At 33.3% G+C, this 16,318-nt stretch overlaps 1 protein-coding gene across 2 annotated transcripts in view; it reads right to left on the bottom strand.

Annotated features, from left to right (window-relative positions):
• TINAG (tubulointerstitial nephritis antigen) overlaps positions 1-16,318 on the bottom strand; it is a 92,708-nt gene that overhangs the window by 55,354 nt on the left and 21,036 nt on the right. For both annotated transcript variants that reach the window (XM_072832556.1, XM_072832557.1), the window contains exons 5-8: positions 10,829-10,952; positions 6,710-6,860; positions 4,223-4,403; positions 2,718-2,763 (exon numbers count right to left, since the gene is read on the bottom strand). In XM_072832556.1, coding sequence (XP_072688657.1) covers positions 2,718-2,763; positions 4,223-4,403; positions 6,710-6,860; positions 10,829-10,952 — 502 coding nt within the window. The remainder of the gene's footprint in view (positions 1-2,717; positions 2,764-4,222; positions 4,404-6,709; positions 6,861-10,828; positions 10,953-16,318) is intronic.

A 16,318-nucleotide genomic window follows, 5' to 3' on the forward strand; every position in this document is an offset into this window, starting at 1 on the left:
CATGTTCTGTCACCTGCTCTGATTTTTCCCACTCATTTTCTCTCCTTTCCCCTATAATCTCTTTCACTATTTTTTATATTCCCCGTATGAGTGAAACCAAGAGCTTATACATCATAAAGCTCTCCTTCATTCCCTTATCTTGATTACTTCTTTTCTGTATCATGTGCTGCTCTATGGAAGGGCTTAGACAATTCAGGGTGAAGACTTTAAACTTGTAGAAGACATAAATTTAAAATATTTCTAGGTGGGACTAGATAAGTATACCTTGATAGGTACACATGCTTGTCTGTATTAGTTTGACATGCTTTTTAAATAAAATAAAAACTAAGGTCATAAGCATTTGATAGATCCTAAAATTAAGCTTCTATTCCCAAGTCAAATACAACTTTTTCATGTCCCACCTTTTATTTTCTTTTTTAATGTTTCATGCTTTTTCTGATGCCATTTAAATATTCTCCAAAGAGGTCAAATCTTCTTTATCTACTTCAAAATATATTCCTTCCAAAATAAATAAATAAAATGAAGTAAAATAAAATACATTCCCATAGGATTTTAAGAATTTATGTAACTGTAATTTATGCAGATCTTACTTTGCTCTCATTTCAGCACCTAAACTTATTTTTAATTCTACAGATTTTAGAAGAATGCACACAGTGCTATTTATCCAGCATTCTATAGCCTTTTACACTCTTTTGTACTGAAAGAGGAGAAAATGCTCTATGTTTGCCCAGGCAATGCTGTGCAGACAAACACATTGCATCTACAGCAGGATGAGTCAACCAGCTCTTACATAAGTGTGAAGATACTGCTAGTGGTTTTTCTCCTCTATAGAACCATTGACCCCTTCAGCTCTTCTCAACTCTCCCTAAGAACCATGAATGCGTCATTGCTGAGAAACACTGACAACTGAAGAAGTGTGGGACAGAGACCATAATAATTAACTTGAAGGGGGCTCCTTCCTTCAGTTTCTGACACCAAAACAGACTTGATGAGTTTATAAAGCTATAACTACATAAGTAACTGTAGCGCAACTTTACTTTTGGAAAACTGCAGCAAACTTACTAAACAGAATGTAACAAGGCTGAGGGCAGAATGGAGCCCATCTTGATTACAGCTCTATCTCCTGCTCCTGGTTCAGGCTGGCAGGGGGTATATTCTTGACACCCATGTTGAATAATTTGAATTTCAACTTTCCTATTTTAAAATGTTTATTTTTGATTCTTACCATGATTTCCCATTTTGATTATTTTTTATTCATTATGTGAAATTCATAAGCATTTAAGTACTTGACCATAAAATAAACCTAAGGAGCTCTCAATTTAAAGAATTATGATCCAAATTTCTTCTGAGTGATTAAGAGAGAAAGACATTTCAAACAGTACCACAACGACTTGAAGATTCAGAGAGCTTAAGTAATTCACTCAGTCATTTAAGTAGCAAATGTCAAAGATGGAATTTTAAATTCAGCCTTGACTTCCAATGCCTGTGTTCCTTTAAATTTGTCGCACGAACTTAACTTACTGAAGCATGCATGTAAATTACACATGAATCCCTCAGTCTTATAAGAGCCAATTAAAATTACATAATTATAAGGGGAAAAGATTCTCATTTGTTCATTTTTTTTAAGATCCCAGGATTTCTAGAATTAAATTCAGAACATGTTTAGTGTAAGCTTTGGTTTCTCAATAAATGTTAAGTGGTGATAATGATCAATAAAAATTCTCCCAATACAACTTTACAATCCATGGTTCCTGCTAGATGTTGAACCAATACTAATTAGGACAGCATTCAGAAAAGCAAAAGTAGATGTTGACTAATAATTCCTTAGGTATATATCAAATGTTTTAATTTTAATTTTGGTTAATAAATTTATTTGGTTCATCTCACTGCACAGATTTTGGATCTTTCAAGTGTTTGTACCCTGAATTTCCATTTTAGACCTTGCTGAGCTTGTTTTTCCATGTTCTTCAAGGCAGTGTTTAGTACAGGGAATATACTCTGTGAATTTTTCTCCATCCATTGCAGTGGTGAAAAATGAAATATTCAATAGATAAACAGAGGACCTATATATCATAGCTGATATCTTAAAAATCAAAGTCAATGTCAAGTTGGTATATTATTTTCTTATTTACTGTTAATTTACTATCCACAACACATTTACAAAGTTGATCAAAATAGAAAGCATTTTATAAAACACAAAGATCACCCTGGCTTACTTACTTATTTTGAGTTTATGGAAAAAGGAAAATATTTAGATTTTTTCTTTCTTTTTTTTTTTTTTTTTTAGATTTTTTTCTATAGCTAAAGTTTGATTTTTTTTGATCCATTACCTATTCTCTTTAAAATGAAAGTGAGAAAACTTCTAATACTATGCATGATTCTTAAATACAACTGAAAAAATAAATGAGCTTCACCACTTACCATGTCATATTTGACTGTCTGTTTGGTCCATGATCACTTTCAGAAGGACTTAGCAGACTTCATCAAATGTGCCATTAATATTTAGGAATTCAATTTATGAATGTGTCTATCTACTTAAAATGGCAGATAATGAAGTTACTAGGTAAGCACATATCCTATAATTACACTGATCTTAGAACTGTTGAAACTTTATGAACACTTAAAACAAAGTTTTTCTTAAGCTCCTCTTGCATGAATTAAAATGTAATGTTGTTTATTAATGAAATAAAACACAACTATATTTCACCCAAGCTTACCTTGAACTGGTCCGTTTTGCATGATTTCTTTCATTATCTCAGTTTCCTAGAAGGGAAAATATCAATGAACATCATTATTGTTATCAGAACATACTAAAAATATTGTGTGGTGTATAATGTTAGGTGCTATATAATCTATTTAAGAATTATACAATCCAATGTGCCTTGAATGACCATTTATAATTTACTTTTAATCATGCCTTGAAATACTCACATGTGAAATACCACATTGATCAAGTTACTAGAGACAGGATGCACCCGTTTGTTTTATTGACTTCTACCACTGCTGGTAATTTTGGAATAAAGAGGAAATAAAGTAATAACTTTTTATGGTCACGAAGAAAAAATAATTAATTAAAACCATGTTTTAACAGTGGAGATTTGTGTCGTTTCCATTCTTTTGATCCCAAGAACAACCCCAGATGATGGTTTAGTGAGCTTCCTCAGTGTAGCTATACTATATAAGGATTTCTATGTTGTCGCCCACTGTGTGACACAACCCTCAGCAAAAAGACAGATCATTCCCTTATTCATTCATTCATATATATGCATTGATCACAGAGTATATACGAAAAACTAGGACAGAAACAAATATTAACCCTGTAACTGTCCTCAAAGGATTTACATTTTGGTGGAGTAGATAGCACAACTAATTGCATTATGATATAATAAGTTCTACTATAGAGACAAGCACAAAGTTCCTAGGGATGGAACAAAAAAGGAAAATTAATACTATGTAGGAGTCAAGAAAAGTTCACAGACAAGATAAAGTTTTTATTGGGGCCGTGACCCATGTATGGGATTTTGCCAGATGGAAATAGGTGGGATAAGCACTTGGGTCAGAGGAATCATCACCTGGCTAAGTAGAGAAGCATTGAGAGCATGATGTATCTAGGGAGCAGACAGTAGTCCTATTTATCAAGTGCATTAGGAGCAGGTGGAGGGGTAGATGCAGGCAGGACAAGAGTCTGTAGAGGTAGTAGGTCAGAACCAAATCAAGCAAGACCTATATGCCATGGTAAGAATATTAAACCATAATATAAACCGTATAAGTAACTGGAAGTCACTGAAGGTTCAGATATTCTGAAAGTGAGGTCTGGGTAACACTGGTATGATGCAGTAAAATTTGCCCAGGCTTTCAAAATGAAAAACTAGAATCTAAGAAGTCATTTTCCCATTAGGACTATATTTACTTCAATTATTTTGTGGAGTAAGACAAAGGATTGACACAATGAGCTACTACCACCAAAAAGTCAGGGAAAAAAGGTTTGATTTAGCTTTTATCTGTCAAGTATGTAAATATGTACCATAAAATCATTCATTCTGCTAATATTACAAAGATCAGAAATTGAGAGTCTTTAATGGACACTTTAAGATTATGAAAAAAATATATCTGAAACTAGAATTATTTTAGGATATAATAGTATTTGAATAGTTTTAAGAACAGTAGAGCTATATCTTTTTGAGAAAGTTAACCATTGTTAATACTTGCCATTTAGACTTACATTGGAGGAGACTCTGTATGGAGGAGAACATTGGTAGATCCTGTTCGATTTCTCAATGTTGTTGGGACATGGCTTTGTGGCATGCCGTTTTCCCCTCCCATCAGACCTACTTGCCATAGCACAGCCATAATTGGTAGCATTTTGGTCCTTGAAAAGTGGATAGCATGCATGGGATACCAGTCTATGAGGAATAAGCAAAGAGGTAATACTTAGGAAGATGCCATAATATATCCTATGTGCCATTTTACTGAATTAAACATTTATAAATTTTCTCAACTCTTTACATGTGTACCTTTCAAAATGCAGATTAATTCCAACACACCAGTTCAATATATTATACTCTACTCTGACCCCTCATTTATATTATCATTTTAAAAAATCTTGTTTCAATCCATTTTAATAAATAATTTATCTACAGTGTAGAATTTCCTAAAGATTAATTTTCTACAGTGACTGTCAATAAAATCTGTAGTAATATTAATAGGGGAAGGACTTCATTCTGCATTTATAACTATAATATAGAAAAGCTACATTTAATGTGAAAGAGAGGATTTTATTATTAGATGTGGTATTTTGCATAATTCTGTAAGTTTTATAATTAAAGCTGTTTTGTTTTGCCTTTATATTTTTATTGAGTTATAAGTACCTTCTCATAAGATTTCACTTATTATGTTTCTGTAGTTCATGATATTTCAGGAGAGATACTATACACTAATATAATATTAAAAGTTAATAGAGTAGAAAGATATGAGACACATACATTGCACAAAACAAACAGAATCATTTTCAGTTTCTGATTTTGAAACTGAACATAGACAAGTACAAATTATTTGGTACCAAAATTAACATCATTTATTTAATATAGAAGATCATAAGGAAAATAAACAATAAAAATTGATTTTATATATATTCAATTTGAATTAGCCATAGAAGTATCCAATAGGTTTGCTTCAGAAAAATTCAAGTGTTCAACCAAGTAAGAGAATCTGAGCAAGAAACATGATGAAAGCAAAGCCATTAAAGATTATACTCACTTCAAAAAATTCTTGCATTAAACGTATTACTTTGGGATAATGAGTGCTATATATTGAATTGTGCCACCCCAAATTCATATGTTGAAGCCCTACCCCTTAACATGATGGTATTAGAAGGGGGCGTTTGAGAGATAATTAGCTTTAAATGAGGTGATGCAGGTGACATCCCACCTGGAATTAGTGCCTTTATAAGAAGGGGAAGAGATACTAGTACTCTCTGCCATGTAAGGACACAAGAAGAAGACAAGTGAGAAAAGGGCTTTCACCAGAACTAAATCAGCTACTATCTTGATCTTTGATTTCTCAGCCTCCAGAACTGTGGAATAAAGGCCTGGTGTTTAAGCTTTCCATCTATGGTATTTTGTTATGGTTACCTAAGCAAACCAATATAGTAAGATTTAGTTGAGTCTCAGTGTTAATTTATACTTCTAAGCTTTTAAAGAGTATTAATTTTTGTCATAGTACAAAACAGAAGCCAACCAAGCACTACTATACCAGAGAGGTATCAGCCTGAGTTGTTCATTCTAAGCACCATATTATTAAGCAAAATGTATGAACATTTATTTAAATAAATTTATTGCCACCCATCAATATCTAACATCCATGCTCTCATAGCACCTGACTGTTCTCTAGCAAACCTAGAGTACTCAGTGGATGATAAATGGATAGGTGAGCAGTATATATGTATATTACTGGTAATCAGCTGCAACTTCCTTACCCAAATAACCTAGCTTTTAAGTAGATTAGCTCTTATAGTAGATATGAGAATGCAGTAGGTATCAGACTACATGAGAGTATGAAAATATAGCCTGCCTTTTCCCATCAAATGGGTTGGTGACACTTAATGATGTTGATAAGCTGAGGCAAGTATAAATTATTTATTCATCTCAGTCTTTTTTTTTTTTAGATTCTATTTATTCATTCATGAGAGACACAGAAAGAGAGACAGAGACACAGGCAGAGGGAGGAGAAGCAGGCTCCATGCAAGGAGCCTCATGTGGGACTTGATCCCAGGACTCCGGGATCACGCCCTGAGCCAAAGGCAAGTGCTCAAATGTGAGCCACCCAGGCATCCCTATTCATCTCAGTCTTAATCTAATTTTTACCTGGAATTATCCATCTACCTGAGTAACTGAAAGGCTCAGCAGAGATATCAGCATATCTATTCCCATTGGGACTCAGTAGAGTCGTTTGACTCAGAGCAACAAGACAATGCTTACTTAAGCCTTTCTATTAATTTAGTGAGGAATGTATACATGTTTCAAATAATTGCTTCCAATAGTTTATAATCTTAGTAGATAACAAGTATAGTGTATATTTAAATGTAATATACACATTTATCTAGGTGTAGCTTGTACATTTTTTAGTAAAAATCTTGCAATTTATTTTTTCTTTATTCTAACCCCGAACAGAACTCAAGAATCCTAGAAACGTATGTTGGGCAGCTATTTACCCACGTTTTCTCAGGAACCACCAAGCCCTATCAATGCTTCCACTATTGCATCCATGTCGGTTCTTGGCACAGCAAGAGATCAAATTCTGAGGGGACAGATTGGCTGTGTATCGACCGTTGGACTGAATTGCTATTCGGTCAGCTGCCACACCTGTTTCAAATAGAATATTGATTAATATTCAAATGGTACATGTCATTTTTAATAATTTACATAGCTCTTTTTTGAATCCTAGTCTTTAGAACTTTATGTAATTTAAAATTAAAACCAATGTCATTAATGTATCTATATATTCCAGCAAAGTCAACTGGGTCATAATTTCATTCATAATTTTTATCCAATTTTGGTATTGCTCAATTGTCTTATCAACTTCAAAGACTTTTCTAGTCCATAGTTCCTTTCATGTTCTATACAATTATGAATTTTTCATTAAGAAGTCTGTCAAATGAAATTCTTTGAGGGCAAAAATCATATCTCATTTACATTTGTAACTCCTGTACCTCATGAATAGTCACAGATAAATATATAACTTTTGAAATGAATGCAACTAAATGGAGGAAATTAGAAAAACTTATCATAGAAATACTAACTGGAAATTCATCATGTTAATCTGATATATTAGAATAAATTGAATCTTAGGTTTTTAAACTGGTATTTAGGTTGACCACTCAGAAAACCATTCAAAAGCTAATCTATTCTAATATGAATCTTATATCTAAAAACTACACAGCACACTTTTATCCTTATAATACTTTCGAAAATCATGATCCTAATCTTACTACATAGACATGGAATTCACCTTGTTTAGACTTGATATAAATTTATAACAATATACAATTTCCATGGTTGTTGGGACGCCTGAGTGGCTCGGCAGTTGAGCATCTGCCTTTGGCTCCAGGCATGATCCCAGAGCCCCGGGATCGCGTCCCACATCGGGCTTCCTGCTTGGAACCTGCTTCTCCCTCTGCCTGGATCTCTGCCTCTCTGTGTGTGTGTGTGTCTCTCATGATTAAATAAATAAAATCTTTAAAAAAAGTTCCATGGTTTATCAGTTCATTCCTTTTCCTAACACATATTATTGACTGCCTACTAAGTGACAGGCACTGTACTAAGCACTAGAAATTACAATGATGAACAAGAATCACAATGCTATCCTCACAGAATAATAAAAAAGGGAAATCAATCTATCAGTAGCAGAAAACTATTTATCTTTTTGATTATGCTACCATCATAAACATAAATGATAATATCATGAGAAAATTTTGGTACAAATATTGTTTTGTGTTGTTCAATGGTTGGTATAGTTTGTTCTTGATATTTAAACATAGTTACTTTTACAAGATTTTTTAAAAGATTTTATTTATTTATTTATTTATTTATTTATTTATTTATTTATTTATGAGAGAGAGAGCATTAGCAGGAGAAAGGACAGAGGGAGAGGAGAAGCAAACTCCCCACTGAGCAGGGAGCCCAATGAGGGGCTCCATCCCAGGACCCTGGGATCATGACCTGAGCTGAAGGTAGATGCTTAACCGACTGAGTCATCTGGATGCCTCTAATGGTAACAAAGTCATACACTTTCTTTTATCCATCCAATTTTCTCGAAAGAAGTTGTAGTTTTTGCTCATTAAAATTGTCTATATACTAGAACTTCTCAAGGTGTTAATTTAGAATTATTCTAAAATAATTCATTTCTAAATAATTCATTTACATATGTATTTCTGTATGTACAGAGTTTTTTGTAACTACAGCATATGTACAATTCTACAGTGCAATTTGGCACATTTTAAATGCTCAATATCTGTTCAATCTATAACCTCCTACTTCCCTGTTTCCCATCTCTTACTGTGCTGGGATATATTTCATAAGAGCAAATGACATTCTCCTATCACCTCCGCTATTCTCAAGAAAATAATTCCCTATTTCATAAAATACAAAATTTTTGATGCTTTGACTTCTAGTACAAGGGTTCAGAACCAAATGTAAATTTGAAAATGTGAGTGTAACTATTCTCCTGTTCAAAAAAATACTTTGACAACAGTAGTCAAGGAATCAGTAACCTGGCTTCCGGGACCATTTCTTTTTTCTTTTTTTTTTTTTTTTCCCGGGACCATTTCTGAGTTAGGGTCAGTCAGTTCATCGATCTGTGACTCTTTTATAAAACCAAAGGCTTGAAATATGTGACTTCCCTCCCAGCCCCATGAATCTGTAGATTCCAACTCAAGGGTAAATATTTTAAATTCCAACAGGACACAATATGTTGCTCTTCTACAGACATTTCTGAATCTCAGTGAATGCTTAACCCAAATTGACTTGAAATACTTAAGAATGACACAGTTTAGCAGATTGTTTTCCACCCTTCTTTTGAAAACTTTTATTGGCCTTTACCTCTGAGACACTCTATCATTTTCCTTGCTTATTTACTCTATTTATACATTTACTCTGTGACGTGCATCACTCCTGACATTTCAAACTCTTTTACCTATTCAGCTTCTGACATCTTGCTTGAATTTTATTTGGCCACATAACTATTGTTTTATATATGTATATTTTTAAATGTCCTATTTATTTAATAGCTTTCGACTTCTTTGAAAAACATTTTTTCTTATTTTAACTATTACTTTCTGACACAATTTTCTAGATCCTTAAAAGAACCTAGTTTATTCTTTTGTTTAAACACACTCAGAAAAAAATAGCATGAGCCTAATTTGTCATACTGAATACACACAATATAAAACCATCTCATCTGAAACCACAAAAGTGTTGAAAACCCTCTTTCTGATGTTTTGGTGAATTAGGTAGGGGGACAAATCCAGAGGCCATCTGTGGGACTGGGTCCTGAGGACACCAAAACATGCCATCTAAACCAGGCTAGCAAGTTAATCTTCAGTATTTAACCAGCAACATCTTTCCTAAAACATGTTCAGAAATACTAGCTTTAACTGAAAGCAAAATTCTTATGATACCATCTAAAAGGTGTAACACATTAACTACATGAACATAAAATGACAAATGATTTATCTGATTAAATATCTTTCCATCAATATGAAACAAGGCTCAAACAGGTTCCTCATTTGGATCCCTAATATGTGAGGACAAATACCAGATATCCAGAGAACATTTATTTCAGAGGGATAGGAAGTAGCATAAACTTAACAGATGAAGCTACTCCAGTGGCAAAATTGGCCAAAGGCATCATTTCTAGAACTAGCTGATACTATGAGCAATGATATTTGGAAAATATATCAGTACTTTTCTGTCCAAAATAATATCACCCTTCATAGCTGGTTTCTCTAAGAACCAAAGTCCCTATTTTATTATGCTTTCTGTGCTAAGACTATTTCTGAGCACTCATGGAATTACCTTCAAAGCCTAGAACATAGTTTTATGAAGGCCTTTGATTGTAGCCAATCAACATCATGTTAGGGTTAAGTTATTTGCTGGAGTATGGTTAATACTCCTTTGAGGATAACATAGAGACCAAATCTTAAGATTAACCTGAGTATTGATTTATTGGACTTGTGAACTTATATGAAAGTAACTATAAACGTAGTATTCCTTACACTTTTGAAGTAACAGCAGTACTAATTTGGAAGCTACTCTTATCACTTTAGAGTCAAGGCTATAAATTTGTTTTTAACTGAAATGATAAAACCCATTGAATCCATTATTATCTTGTTCTGAAGTATTTCTTTACATCAGAGTAGTTTAATAATGAGGCATATTTTTGCAAATTTATAGAGAAAAGAATATAAGAATTATATAGTTATGTGTAAGTTCATATTAATATTACTGATAATATTATGATTAAAAGGTATCTTATATTCTTCTTATCATCTGGCCTTAACTCTCAAAGGACAAACAAATTTTGGGAAATTTGTTGCTCTTTTGATTTATTCTCCATTTAAAATTACACCCTAGAAATCAAAACCAATTTTCAGAGTGAAAATGGTTTTTTATATAATGGTCAGGCTGCTTTCTCTGGTCTGAATATGATTTTATTTTAATTGACTAAACATTAACATTTAAATATTCTAAACTTTAAAACCTTTTAATTACTGTACAAAAATCTTGAGTTTAAAGGAGAATTATAAGGAAGTAATTAAAATGACTTTTATTACTTGCAGTAGAAAATGCCCATGATGCAGCACAATTTTTTTGGTCCAATGGGCCATGAGTCCATCCAGGCCATTTATAAGAAGCAATAAAAAACTCTGGAAGATCAGTTGTTGCAGGTAAAGAAGCCTATAGAAGAGAGGCAGACATGTCAGATTTCTTCAAATGTATTCCAATAACCATTATAAGAAAATGCCGTGACCTTTTATAACACTTATCATTATTTTTTTTATTTTGTACACTCATGTTTTCTGAATGACATCCCTGGAAGTATTAGTAGTGTAGAATTTCAATTTCATATATATTTAAAAATAATTTAATGCAGGGAATCTTAACATACAGCAAAATCAGAAGAACAAGACGTAGAATTTTTTCTGGGTTACCATATAGTGCATTTTTTCTGATCACCTTGAATCAGAGTTTGGGTCACCCATATGAAAGACTACATGGTGTTATTTAAACTTGACCTCATAAATAACATTTATGTTTATGTCCCTTCTTATATTAGAGAGTGTGATTCTGTCTGAAATTAATTTTGAAATAATGCATCTGTGGCAACTAGGCATTACTACACTAGAAGGTCCAAGGAGCACCAATTTTACACCAGCCATTGGGAAACCAAACTGGGATGAATTGGTTGATATTCAGAAAATCCTTGAAGATTAAAAAGGGCTTCAGAAAATGTGGAAGTCCTAATATACAATACCATTATATCTTCAGAGCCCCCATCCAGGTTCTGACACAGTTTTAGCTGTTGTCTTTCCAAGAATGTAAATTAAAAGTTATGCTCCATTCAAGTCACTCAAAGAAAATCTCAAACAAATACCCTGGTTTTGTCCCCAAACTTTTCTAAAAAGTGACAATTTTTACTTCCATAAATAATAAGGACTCGAACTAAATAAGAATTTGTTTATATTTTTATTACTTAAGCATACACACACATTCACACACATCATTTCTAAGAGTGCTTTAGAATTTTCAAAGGGTTCTAATACTCAATATTTTATTTTAACTTCTCAATAGTTCTATGTTTTATAATCATGGCAAAAAATTATTCACTGTATTTTATGAATGAGGCTACAAACTTCTAAAAGTTAAATGACAGGCTAAGGTTAAATAAGAAATACCTCTGAAATCAGATCCAGGTTTTAGAACTTTTAACACTAAGTTCCATTTATCATTTACTTACTTTATCAGAAATATGTTAATATTTTGCAACAGAAGCAAAATGTCTATAAAAGCTAAAATTTTACCTACTTAAAAGTTTTATGATTGTGCACCGCATTAAACAAGTCAGGCTACTGATCTGATGATGTCTTGCAAGCAAAATTACTTCTGACAAGTATACAATTGCTTCAAAGACTAAAGGAAGATTCGGAATTTACATGTCAGCTTGAAAAGGTATCCATCGAAAATATCTATAAATTTGAATTTTAATGAGAGTTCAGTTTTGATTTAAAGAAACTATTACCATCTGATAAGAAAGTTATTAAATCCTGAGTTCCATTAGTAAAAACACTCCTATTCAGATGATGGAAGAAAAGAATAGAAAAATGTCAAGCGGATCACAGTAGAGGGCCTACATTATATCTTTAAGAGCAGTATCATGGGGCAGCCTGGGTAGCTCAGCGGTTTAGCGCTGCCTTCAGCCCAGGGTGTGATCCTGGAGATCTGAGATCGAGTCCCACGTTGGCTCCCTGCATGGAGCCTGCTTCTCCCTCTACCTGTGTCTGTGCCTCTCTCTCCTCTGTGTCTCTCATGAATAAATAAATAAAATCTTTTGTTTTGTTTTTTTTTTAAAGAGCAGTATCATGGAAATCCAAGTTAGATCCTTATGCCATTAGACTGAGCAGACTGCAGAAACCTAGAGTTTGAGCAGGATAAATTTACTGCTCTGAATAGATAGTTCCAGAGAGATAGATTCACTCTCCAAGGGAGTCTTTCTAAATTTGATAGGTATATACCCATCTTATTAGTAATTTTTTTTTATAAATTTTTATTTATTTATGATAGTCACACAGAAAGAGAGAGAGAGAGGCAGAGACACAGGCAGAGGGAGAAGCAGTTTCTATGCACCGGGAGCCTGACCTGGGATTCGATCCCGAGTCTCCAGGATCGCGCCCTGGGCCAAAGGCAGGCACCAAACCGCTGCGCCACCCAGGGATCCCCATCTTATTAGTTATTAATACCTTCCAATTTTATTATTATTGGCATATCAGTATGCTTTTAAAAATTGATAGTATTAAGTTGTCTCAAGTTTCCAGAAAAACGGGTACAGTGTTGGTTGTTATTTAATACTTTATAATTTAATAAAATAGCTAGGGTATTTTCCTTCTGCTCTGTTGAGGTAATAAAAATACAACTATTACTTCACACACATTTCAGCCTGGTTGAGTTATTTAGAATTTGACTTCCATATGCCAAAGCCAATCAGATTGGTTTGCACACAGGAAGTATGCAATAAATGTCTCATGATAATGAGGAAATATAGATCAAACTGGTAGATTTAAATTCTTAAAAAAAAAGTTTCTTCCCCCTAAACACATTGAGTTGGATTATAAATACCAGTCTGCTTTTGTTGCTTTTCTGATTTATTGCTTAAAAAAATACAAATGGTTAATCTTTCTCAATAAGATAAGGCAATATAGAAATAACAAGCAAAATGACATTTTTATTGAAAACATATTTACCAACCCACTAAGCCAGATCCAATTCATAAAGCTCACCTATTGGATCTTTCAGAATTTTTATCACTTATTTAATATTGCTTTTCCTAAAAATAAGCTCATAGGATTTGAAGATCAACAGGCACACACTATCTTGCAATTTTATTTGCCTTATGATATCAGATAATCTGATGTAATAAGCAAAGAGAAAATTTTATATCCCATTATTCCTTAATTATTGCATGCCTCTCTAAAGTAAGAGTGTTTTATGGGCTTACAAATAAAGGTAAATATCACAGAATAATAGCTTTTAGGAATAGGTAACAGACGTCTGGCTTCAACAAACACTGTGTGTGTGTGTGTGTGTGTGTCAAAAGATAGCTTAATAAAGCAAAAGTATCTGAGAGTGACAGAAATTTCAAAGTGACAGTGACTTAAATAAAATAGAAATTTATTTTTAAAAAGATTTACACTGTGGCATATGGGCATTTTTAATTCTTTTAATTCTAATGTTTAGAATGTTTATGACGGAAAAAGTTTCCGTCATAATCTAGCATTCCCAAATTAACATTAGTCAAATTTGAGATTAAATTTTAACAGTCTCCTCTATTTGATATTTCTATTTAAAATTAGAGATTAAAAATATTGCGAACAAATATAAAAATTAAAGGCAACGGTGAATACTGGAGAATTTTTTACAGTACTTCCTACATTTAATCGAATCAAAATCTCTGAAGGAGTAATGCAAACATAATCACAGAGCAGTTTGAGAACACTCCAGTCGAATTCTGGACATTCTGAACATTCTTACTATGAGCCCATATCTCCACAATATCTACTATGTGAGTGACCACTTCTATCTCTGATTGCACTTGCCTCCAACTTAAATTTGGATAATCAGAGTGACCTGAGAATCAAAAGAAGGCAACAGAGAATATCATTCTGTTCTGCCCTTTACAATCCCAGGCATGAATACCAAACAATGTCTTCTAAACTATTTGATATTAGAGAGGATAGGGCTAATTTTCTAGATGCTAATGGCAAAATGAATTTTTCATCTTCAACAATATTTGTCTTCATGCTTCCACCTCTGGAAGGATTAGCTTCCAGGATATTTCTCTAGTTTCTACTTCTAGGGTAATTTTTTTAATGATCCACTTCTATAAATATCAATATTTCATGATCACACTATGGCAGGTAGTACTAATTCTTCTCCAATCCTTCCCTTTTTCATAGAATTTCCCTTTATTCACATAAGTAGCAATTTTAGCTCGTCATTTGTAACTCAGAAAAGTGACTGCATTCCATACTCCCCCTTGGGTACTATGTGTGACCACCTTACTAAGCACTGGTCTATGAGATATAAGCAAAAGTACCATTGGCAGTTTCTGAGACTTTTTTTTAAAGAGACGAATAGTACTTTACTTTTATTCTTTTTTATTGATTTTTAATTTTTTTTCCTGCTAGCAGAAATTAGGGTATAGATAGACATGGAATAGCTCTCTTGAATCACTTTATGACCTTGGATAGAAAGACTCTAGAAAACAGAACAAGGAAGAAAGAGCCTGAGTATCCAATTCCATGGAGTTGGATACTTCTAATGGAAGACAACCCATCTCCAGATTTGTTGGTGGTAGATCAATTCCTATGTTATTGAAGCCACTCATTTGGAATGTTTAGCTCTCTCAGATGAGCCCAATCATAACTAAAAGAGTACATATAACTGCATGAAAGTTGCTACGACCGTGTCATATTTCACTGAAGCCAGGACATAATCAAATGTAAGAAGCACCCCAATTTTAGAGGTATAAAAAAAGTGAATAAAATAAGCATCTAGAAATTGATGAGCTATGATATTTCCTCAAATGAGTTTCTTAGAATACTAGTTCTGAGGAATTATAATAGATAATTACAAAACAAGGAATTGATTAGTCTAACAGTTCTGAGAAACACTGGTTTTGAAAATCTATTCATCCTCACTGCAGTATATTTTATAAGCTACTTAAGTGTTCTAAGACTCTAGGAAGTGGGAATAATATTCATGGTTTTATATGTTCATGACCCAATGAAAAGTATCTTATTTTAGCTTATTTCATTTCATTTCACATCATTTTGGTTGTGAAGCAGATCAAAGGACTAGTGTTTAGTAGAACAGCCTCTGGGAAGAACCATAGTATGGATTAGAAAACCCAGGTTTGAGAATAATCCAGAGAACAGGTGCTTGTTCCATCAACACACCAAATCACCTCAGGAATCTACTTTTTAACAGGCCCAAGTATTTATTCATAGAAAGGGAAAAAATAAAATTTTACATTTCTTTTTGGAGATTTGCCTTGCAGTGATTAATTCAGCCCCATGGTGTTGTTCAAGTCATGTTCAATTATATCACAGTGTTATGCACTAGATTGCAACTAGTACAGAAAAATAAAACTGAGAACTAAACACTCAAGAACTGACTTGAGATAAGACACCGCCATGAGCTCATTCTGCCACAAGTTCAGCTGAATAAGGAGTAAGGCCGGGTGTATATTTTCTAAAGTTTCTTGAGGGATGTGAAGTTCCATCCTGGGAAGAAGGGAAAGGAGGCATAAGCACATGCTTTAATGCTCTATGAATTTAAAGCTCTTAATTTAGAGATGGCAAAAACTGGCATCTTAATCTGTCCCTAGCTCTTTACCTATATAGATGAGAAGATTCTGAGATGAACTGAGGAAAATATATGCTTAAACAGTCTCCACCATGAACATCTGGCTGTACCCCTCTTCTGCAGCATCACAGGCACCTGCATTTTATAAAGTTGTTTTTTTTTAAGATTTTATTTATTTATTC

This window comes from Canis lupus, chromosome 7 (assembly GCF_048164855.1).
Source record: "Canis lupus baileyi chromosome 7, mCanLup2.hap1, whole genome shotgun sequence".
Taxonomy (NCBI): Eukaryota; Metazoa; Chordata; class Mammalia; order Carnivora; family Canidae; genus Canis; species Canis lupus.